The sequence below is a fragment of the Benincasa hispida genome, chromosome 6 (assembly GCF_009727055.1).
Source record: "Benincasa hispida cultivar B227 chromosome 6, ASM972705v1, whole genome shotgun sequence".
NCBI lineage: Eukaryota > Viridiplantae > Streptophyta > Magnoliopsida > Cucurbitales > Cucurbitaceae > Benincasa > Benincasa hispida.
In genome coordinates this window covers 27,288,150-27,298,321 of record NC_052354.1, presented here as the reverse complement: position 1 = coordinate 27,298,321, position 10,172 = coordinate 27,288,150, and the positions used below count along the sequence as shown (strand labels likewise).

Below are 10,172 nucleotides of genomic sequence, written 5' to 3'. Positions count from 1 at the left end.
TTGTTTTCGCCTGTGTAGAGCATAATAATTTTCTTCATGACAATGCTTATCTTAAGCATACCCAAATTACCTATTGACATTTATATAAGATCACGAGGGTTTCTAGTTATTTCAATTTATAAACTTTATCATACCATCTGACTTTTGAATTTGAACGTTATTATTGTACACATTGTGTGTACGGTAATTACTATATCTAGTGGAGATATATATAGTTTGCTAGTATTATATATTCACTCTTACACATCGTTTCCCCAACAAAACATACTTGGACACCTTTATTTGATTGTTGAATGACTTGGAATTTTAAAAACACAAACCAAACTAAGCTTTATTGACAACATAGACTGTGATAGGGCTTCTCACTTGATGCACACCATCAGTCCACACCAAAGAAGCTGAGACTATGGCTTGACTCACTGTTCCTTGAACAGTTAACTTGAAAGATTTGGTATCTCCAATTCCATTGAATGAAAGGAGAGGAGGTTCCACTGTGATTCTCAAGCTTGGTGGGGCAAAAACCATAGCACTATATAAGGATGTTCTGAATTCAACATTTGTGAGAGTTCTTGTGAAGAATTGGTTGATGGATTGTGAAGGAGTTGTGGAAAGTGCAAAAGAAGGATAGTTTAAATCCCAAACTCGACCAGAGTTGGTGGGAGTACAAGCAGTGTTGTCGCCGGTAATATGTCGAACCATGTCGGTGGTGTAACCTTCGTGGCCACACAAGAACTTAATGTAGTCCGTTTCACTTGCATTGTAAACTAAGCCTGGATTTATTGCCTTGAGTGGGTTAATATGGCCTGCTCCATATGCAAACTCTGCTTGTGGATTCACTTTGCCATTCATGCTAAAAGCTGCAGATCAAAAGCTTTTTGCAATCAAATGGTTTGTTCAAAACAACCATTTTTATTTAAACTCCTTTGATTAAAACAAATCTAAACATTAAAGATATTTTAAAAACTATTTTGAATGGTTGTCAAACATTTCAATTTTTTTTTCAAAATTAAACACACGCCCTAAATTAAAAAGGTTACTTTAGAGGTGGTTTAAAGTTTTAACCATCTGAGATCATTTCTTCCTCAACTAACGTGTCATAATCAATGTGACTGACCCTTGTACTAATTATTGTTCATTAGTTCCACCTTAGATTATTAGTTAAAAGTTCATTTGGTAACTAACATTATGAGACGATGTTTGGAGTAAATACTATCTTAAGACTATAATAACTATTTCTTACTACAGTAAATTCCATTTCGAAAATTCCCAATTACCTATTGTCAACATTATTACAAAACTCTCATTTACTAAGTATTTACTATTTGTTACAGTTTTTACTATTTTACATTTATCATTTTTTTATTTTTTACTACAGTGTTTACTATTTCTTTATCAAACTAAAATAGTTTACACTTCAAACACATACTATTATAACTCAAACTAAAATATTCAACACTCCAAACACAAACTATTATAACTCATTATAATAGCCAAGGACTATAACAACTAACTTCTTGCCCCAAACGCCTCCTATATTTCTACTCATAAGTTTCTATTTTTGTGTTTGCTAATGTTTTCAAAAACTAAAAAAAGAAATAGTATTAATAAATTTGATTTTGGTTTTAAAATTTAACTAGAAGTTACTAAGGTTTTTTTAACAAATTTAAAAAACTTATAGGAAATAAGTTTAAATTTCAAAAATAGAAAACTAAAAATGAATTATCAATGCACAATAGGCTTAAGAGTTTTGTGTTTTTTTTAATGTTGCTCACTTATAATTACACGAGGAAAAATAATTGCGTGCTACCTAGACTATGCACCTATTTTTTGCAGTCCAACTCAATAGTCCGACCAAAATTTTTTACATGACAAACTTTTTCCTTTTCCATTTGGAAAAATATTTGGTTCATTCTCAGCTTCACTCATTTTCCCTACAACCTATTCAATTGTCTAACTACAGTTTATCACGTGGTAAATTCTTATATATCTTCTTTTTTCTAAAAGAATATTTTAGAGTCTTTTCTGTAGTTGTTGGAGTGAGCAACAAACAGATGGGAACAAAACTATGTATGCACCCAAGTATATTTAATTATTTGTTTTTGCCTTCTTTCATATGCCTACGCTCGACTATCAAAAATAAATAAATAAAGTGCAGTCCAGTTAGTAGATAAGTATCGCCGAAAAAGATCGGTTCTCATTACCTGTTGTCATGAGAGCTGATTTTATCGCAGCAGGAGACCAAGTAGGATGAAAGGTTTTGACGTACACAGCAATGGCAGTGGCATGTGGACAAGACATCGACGTTCCTGAGATTATATTATAAAGCACACTCCTTGTATCTCTTGCAGTTCCCGACACCGGTGCAATCGGAGACCATGCCGCTAGAATTTCAACTCCCGGTGCAGTCAAATCCGGCTGCATAATAAATATATAAAATCCTTACAATGATCTTAATTAGCAATCCCTAAACATTATTAGAAACACAAAAAGTTAAAGTTAAAAGTTTGAACCTTGAGAATATCGAGAGTTACAAGATTGGGTCCTCTTGAAGAGAAAGAAACTACAGAAGGAGCAGAAGCATCCAAATTTGCATTACTCTTAAAAATAGTAGCTGTTGAAGAGAGTTTAATATCTTCATTGTGGAGATAGGAAGCAGGCAATGGATAAGAGCTAGCGTAATCCTTCAACCGGCTTCCTTGCATTATAATGCCTACTACACCATTATTATTGAACGATTCCATTGTTGAAGCTCGTAATAAGGAGTCGCAAACAAGGATTTTTCCCTTCACTAAGCTCGGATCTACCGACTTTTCGTCACAAAATCTGTTGTTTCATTAACCGTAGGTTGGTTATTTTATTAGATTTAAAGGTGGAACGAATGAGATTTTGTTGGAGTGTTTTCTTTTTTCCTGTGGGATAGGGAATCGAACCTTCTAACTCAAATTCAATAGCACAAGTATAAAATATAATTATTATGTTTTTGTGAGTGAACAGGAGTATAAATCAATTGACATCAGTTTATTCTATCAATCTCAATGTTGAAGTTTTGTCAATTCTCCTAGAGCCCCATTTTTAAATGCAGTTGGAAATTTATTCCATATGTTTTTTTTTTTTTTAAACTTGTTTGGTTAAAAATGATTTAATGAAGGTATCATAGTAGTATAGTGTTAATTATGTTCTAAGTTATTTCATATTGTATAGTGTTCGTTGGTTTCACAATTATTATGCATATTCAATCTAAACTTGATAATTTGGAAAGAAGACTATAATAAATTTAAAGATATAGAAAACTAAAGACAAATTTAACCATAATGATTAGATTACCAAATGGAAAATTTTCTTTTAATAAACACAAATTTGAAAGTTTAGATCCCCATTTTTTATTTGACTAAATATTCGTTTAGTAATAAGAGAAGTAGTTTATCTATCTTATAAGAAGTGTGAATTTCTTTGATTTTTCCAACGTGGTATTTTCAACAATAACGACTATTTTTTCTAAAATTTTTTATCAAATAATTTAGATTAAATAAGATACCTTGGATTTATATCATGTTAACTTTTTAAACAATTAACTTATAATAAAATTGAGGATAAATGTTCATATAAAAATAATTAAAATAATAAATAGAAAATTATTTTACACGACAAAAATGCTGAAAATATTTACAAACAATAACAAAATATCACAGTCTATATGTGATAGACTACTATTTGTATCTATCATGACACATAGACATAAATAGTAGTCTATCGTGGTCTATTGCAGATAGACATTAAAATTTTGATATAATTGTAAATATTTTGGTTTATTTTCCTATATTTGAAAACAATACACAATAAATCTATTTTAATCATTTTAGTTAAATCACAACAACTTCATATTATTTTTTTAAAAAAAAAAAACACCATATGTGATTTTAAAATTACATGATTTCACCTGAAATGCTAATAAAAGAGATTAAAATGAGCTTAATTAATTACCTGGAAGTGGAACTATTGAAACCACCAGCTTTGTTGGGTGCATCTCCACCATAAATCAAAGGATGTTGTTTTCCCATAAGATCAAATGTATGGATTGCAACCCCCTGCACCCATCATTCATGAAATAATAATTATATAGGCTTCTAACATTTTTCCAATTATATAATAAAAAGAATGTTATATGATATTGACAAAATTGCATATAGTTCAGCAGTCAATAACATGAACTCTATCTCAAAATCGGAGATTCAAATTGCACCGGTGTAATATAACATTAAAATGTTATATGATATAGATTATAATGCATAAGAATGGAAAAATGACAAGATTTTGAGTATGGTTGATTTAACTTTTCTAGTATTTAATTTTAAAAATAAGTTAAAATAAGTGCTCGATAACATTCCAAATAGATTTGAAACACTTTCAGATTTTATTTTAAACAGTTTTATTAAAAAAAATTAAATAAAAATGACTTTTTTTAAAAAAAAAAAAATCTATTTTTTGGTAGCATAAATGCGTAATAAGAGTTAAATTCTCAGTATAATAGTTAAAAAGAAAGGTAGGTAATCAGAACTTTAGAAATATTATTCTATTTGGTAGTCTTAGAAAAATTTATAAACTAATTATTTTGTTCTAATTCATTATTTTGTTATGTAACAAATAATAAACATATATTTTTGCATGTGTATTAATTATGTGGCATGTGAACCTGTATTGAAGCTACATAAGTGGACTAAAATCATCATTTTACAATAGTAATTAATGCTAATAGGATAACTTAGCCATTAAACTAAAGCAAAAAAAAAAGAAAATAAGTGATTAATGAATTATAATTAATTATAGATCTAAGAAGTTGTATACTCCACTTTAGCTATCGAGTGAAGAGAAATAATTTATGCCAATATATATGTATAGTTCAACCGATAATTTAGTATATACTACTTTTTTCGAAGGTTAGCGGGGTTTAAATTCTTATACTCACATTTTAGGTTAAAAAAAAAAGAGAAAATAATAATTAAAAAAAGTGATTAATGTGACCTGATAGATAGTTCCATTTGCAAGCTGCACTTGTGACACAAACTTTCTATCCATGGTGCTTGCAGCCACAGAGAGAGACCATGGAGAGATGTTTGAGGTGGTGAAGTATTCAGGACCTTCATTTCCAGCAGAATTTGATGTCAATATTCCATGTTGCATTGCATGAAAAGCTCCAATTGCAATGGAATCATTGAAGTAAGATTTGGGTTCACTCCCTCCAACTGAAAGAGATATGATATCGACACCGTCGGCAATTGCATCGTCAAATGCTGCAAGAATATCGGCATCGTAGCACCCATCGGACCAACATATCTTATACACAGCAATGCGAGCCGAGGGAACCCCACCTCTTGCCGTGCCAAAGCCAAGACCATAGAGGCTTGCCTGGCTCACAAGACCACCGGCCACTGTGGACGCGGTGTGCGTGCCGTGGCCTTCAGAATCTCTTGGGCTTTGAATGTCTTCTGGGGAAAAGTTCTCACTACGATATAATCGAGCTCCAATGATTTTTCTAATATGTACAACCATTTTTCAATTAGTCATTGGCAAGACATTAAATAAAACAAATAGTCAATAGTAGAAGGAAAACATGTATCGATTAAAATGTTGAACTAATAATTGTATCAATTAAAATCTACCGTGTAATAAATAAATCAACTAATATCATATATCGTTTTTTTTTTCATCAATTGGGAGGTGGGGGATAATGTTTATCAATTAAATAATGTTATTCTTTTTTAAATGATAACGGGTGTTTTATCTCAAAGAACTATGTTCTAATTACCTTAATTTAGATCGGTCTCCTATATATTTAATAATTTGTAACTATTTTCAATTAATTTCCAATCAAAATTACCTAAATAACAATATTCTTCTCCCATAATTTCACCCGAGTAGTAAACAAAAATTATTATATAATTCTTCCTTAAAAAAATTAAAGAAAGTAGAGTAATAAGAGAAGATGAAACTAAGCCACCCATATTAATAAAAATTCCCACTATATTTATTTGATTCTAATATTTCTCTTTACTATTCTATTTCGTTAATCCTAACTTTAAAGAAGTCTCACACAAGTATGAAAATTCTGCATTAGTTCTAACGAAAAATCTAAATTGATTTATTTTTAAAAAATTATTGAAGGTATTTTATATTGATTTTTTTATTCCAAATTTTAATGATGTGTGTTCACCTGTTGCATTGAAAGGTAGGGGAGATTTGACATTCACCCTTCCAACCGGCCGGTGGAGGGTCGAGATCTGCGTCATTGAAACTAGGAGACTCCGGCCAAATTCCGGTGTCTAGTACTCCGACAACTATGTTGCTTTCCACTTGCTTTACATGAGGAACACTTTGTGTAAAACCCATAAAATCCCATGATCTTGTTGTATGAACATGTTTCTTTCCATTTGGAAACACAGAGACCACTCCCTCCTTAACTGAAATGTTGTTAATATTTCACATTATATACTTCGTTAACAAAATAACTTCAATGATCGAAATGGTTAAAGTGTATATTTGAGAGTGATGATTGAATGTGACAAAAGTGATCAACTCCGAAACTTATACTAAATAGAAATAAAAGGTATTGTATTAAATAATATATACATACGAGCAATCTTTTGAGCTTCTTCTTTAGTCAATTTCACTGCAAATCCATTAAAACTTCTCTTGTAGCTATAGAGCAAGTGTTCTGGAGCAAAAGTGCTAAGAATTTTAAAAATATTTAAAGCAAAAAAGAAAAAGAAAAAGAAATCAGTATAATGTTATATATAGACATTATATCTTCTACCAAATGTAAATAAATTCAAATAGTATTAATCCCTCCTCTCAAATGTTGTTAAACTATAAAAAAGATAAATAAATAAATAGTGTTTTGAGAGACAATAAAAGTAACTTTATATTCCACGTAGGCCCTACTAGATAAAAAGGTTTGTGAGAATTCTTTTATCTTTGACTTCTGATGTTTAACATAGGTGGAATAACATATATGAAACAAATAATTATCTATTATTATAAGCATTTCTTCGACATTTAAATAAATATTAATAAATATAAATTTATGATGTTCAGAATGTGTTGCAATTGAAGCATTATTATTATTGATATTGTATACGTGACACTATTAATATTTTGTGACATATTTTCAATATCAACATTAAAAAATTATTTTTCAGTACAAATAAGAGTAAGGGGATTTGAACCATAAATTTCTTGGCCTTTAGCGTCTAAAGACATCAATCGAACTCAGCTCTTGTTCACATCAACATAAAAATTTAAGTAACTAAAAATGTCAACTTTTTGGTAATTTATTGTGACAATGATAAATTGTCATAGAAAATATTACCATTATAGGTAAATAAATGTCAATAAATTCTTATTTGTTGACTACAATGAAACATTCAATAATGACAGATTTTAGAAGTGTCATTTGATGCACTTTTCTTAATTGTTGATTTAAGATTTAAAAAAAAAAAAAAAAAAAAAAAAAAAAAAAAAAAAAAGTCTTGGAAATCCACTTTAAAAAATTATGGGAAATTGTTTTTATTATAGTGTTTGTTTTTTCATTCTTTCCACGTGAAATCCTCAACAAACACATTGGTTCAACTTATATTAGATTTGTATTCATTTTGCTTTCTTATTTTTCTCTATATTCTTAATTAATTGCTTGGGCATATAGGCCAAAAAATGAATATTATATATGAATTGAAAGGAAAATTGTAATAGGTAGCAATTTAGGAATGTAATATTGTAAGTTTATACACTTTTTATATTTTGCACATATGACATTTTTTTAAGGACCTATTTTAAGTTTCTGCCATAATTATGAAACCAACCTCATCTCCTTTCCTTCATTCATTTTCCAGCCTGCTAACAACATTCATCCCACCATAAAAATTATTTCGCACATAACTTTTCTTTTTTAGATTTCTTTTGATTTAGTCTGCTTTAATCTTTTAGGTTAATTTTGTTTTGTTGGTACCTGGTATACATGATATTGCATATATTATTTAATTGATACATGTTTATAACGATGTGATGGTTTTAATTACAGTATTAATAACATCTAATTTTGGATAATATTGAACCATTGGTCAAAGATTCCACGAAACAAGTATAGCAGGTGTATATCATATATAAATCTAGTTTCGAGTAAATAGTATATCGACAATATATCACATATTAAACAAACTTTCAAATGTAATAGATATCAAACTACTTACAAGCATATAAATAGTATCTCAACGTTATATTATTATATAGCATATAACGTTCAAGAATATCAATAGTACGTCAGTAGTATATCACATACCAATCAACTTTTAAATATATCAACATTATATCAATACTTATCAAGCTTATTTTCAAGAATGTCAAGAGTATATTAATAATATATCACATACCAATCAACTTTCAAGACTGTCAATAGTATATTAATAGTATATCAAATATCAAACAACTTTCAAGTCTACCTATAATACATCAATAGTCATCTAATATTAATTAACATTCCAATTTTTTCAACAATATATCTAATATCAATCAACACTCAATCAATAACTTATTTTGAAATAAACTATGTGCGTTTCATTTTATAAGTATGATATTTAAAGTGTGTCAGTAGCATATCTTATATCATAAAATATGAGTGTATCAAACATCAATCAATGAGTACTTAAAGTAAGACACATGAGTGTATGAACAATACATTTAGCACCAATCAACATTTTAAGATTATTAATAGTATATTTAACGCCAATCAACATGTAATCACCAACGTTTTATTTTGAAGTAAAGCACGTAGGAATGGAAACGGTTCGATTTGGTGGTCAAACCGAACCAAATCAAATTTTTTAAAATGTGAAATCGAACCGAACAAAATTTGCAAAAGGAAAAAGGTCATTTTCTTTTTTGCCATTGATGCAACTGTCCCTAAATTAAATACGCACCTGCCAACAACTTGTTCCAACATTGTCCTATGATGCAAAGGAGTAGAACTCGTATCTTCTAATTTTCTTCCCATGTATACGATATAAGTCTGCAAAAAAAACAAAAAAACATAAAACAAACATAAAACATAAAAACATAAAAATATATCCCAAAAAATCAAGTAGACATCAAATTTAGAATGTTTTACCTTCCGATCATCATTATCTGAATGAGAGCTAGAAACAAGCTGACAATTGAAAAGATTAAGAAAGATGAAGTTCAAGATTAGAGAAGATAAAATTCTTCTTGCCATTGTCATATTAATTAAAAGAAACACATATATATGATAGCTTAGGTTGTTATTGGAGAAAGTATATGAAGATTGAAGGCCTTTATACTAAAATTTTGGGGGGGGAAATGTCTTATCTTTTGATTGTTTTTTTTTTATTACAAAGTTGATAACTATATAATAATATATGGAACCTACAAGATCTTCGATCTCTCTACTTAGATAGAGAGGTTAAAAAATATCAAGCACGTGACACATGAATAGGAAGAAAAAGATTTAAAAACAATAATAATAAAAATAAAAAAGAACGTGGAACTCAGCTCATCAAAAGTCAGAGAGATATAGGGGTGACATTACGATCGATTCAAAATCCAAAACTTTCTTAATTAATTTTCATTAATTATATTTGAACGTGGAAGATTATATATTAATTTTGGGGGTTGACTCTTATTTATATTAGTGTAGTTTGTGTTATAGTAGATCTATGATGTATTATTTTTAGGGATAATAATTAAGTGTATGGTAATATTTTTAAAGAATTGCAAATATAGTAAAATCTAAGGGTACTCGTAAGAATAGCAAAAAAATTATTTTTATATTTACAAATTTAGCAATGGTTTTTCGAAATTTGCAAATATAAAAGAATACATAAAATCAAAATTCCGTTTTTAGTATTCCATATTTACTCTTATTGGTGTATCAGCATGTATATTAGCAGTATATCTAATATATTTTATATATGGTATATCAGTCATATTATATACTTTATATTTGATATATCAATTGACTAATGTACAAAATATAAAGTATATATATAAGTTATTCAATGGATATACCAAATTTATAATTCATAAATCATATTTATCAGTCAAGAAGTGTTTGTTCATTTACTGTAGCTCATGGACTTAGTTTCTTCATTGATTTGTCTTAGAATATT

The 10,172-nt window shown here is 28.8% G+C and overlaps 1 protein-coding gene across 1 annotated transcript; it reads right to left on the bottom strand.

Annotated features, from left to right (window-relative positions):
• Nucleotides 1–324: 324 nt before the first annotated feature.
• LOC120080420 (cucumisin-like) lies at nucleotides 325–9,259 on the bottom strand. Its single transcript, XM_039035079.1, has 9 exons — nucleotides 9,155–9,259; nucleotides 8,967–9,055; nucleotides 6,629–6,723; nucleotides 6,209–6,455; nucleotides 5,020–5,530; nucleotides 3,982–4,085; nucleotides 2,511–2,823; nucleotides 2,202–2,415; nucleotides 325–857 (listed from the first exon to the last, which is right to left on the bottom strand). Exons 1-9 carry the CDS (start codon nucleotides 9,257–9,259, stop codon nucleotides 325–327), a joined length of 2,211 nt encoding a protein of 736 aa, XP_038891007.1.
• Nucleotides 9,260–10,172: the final 913 nt, after the last annotated feature.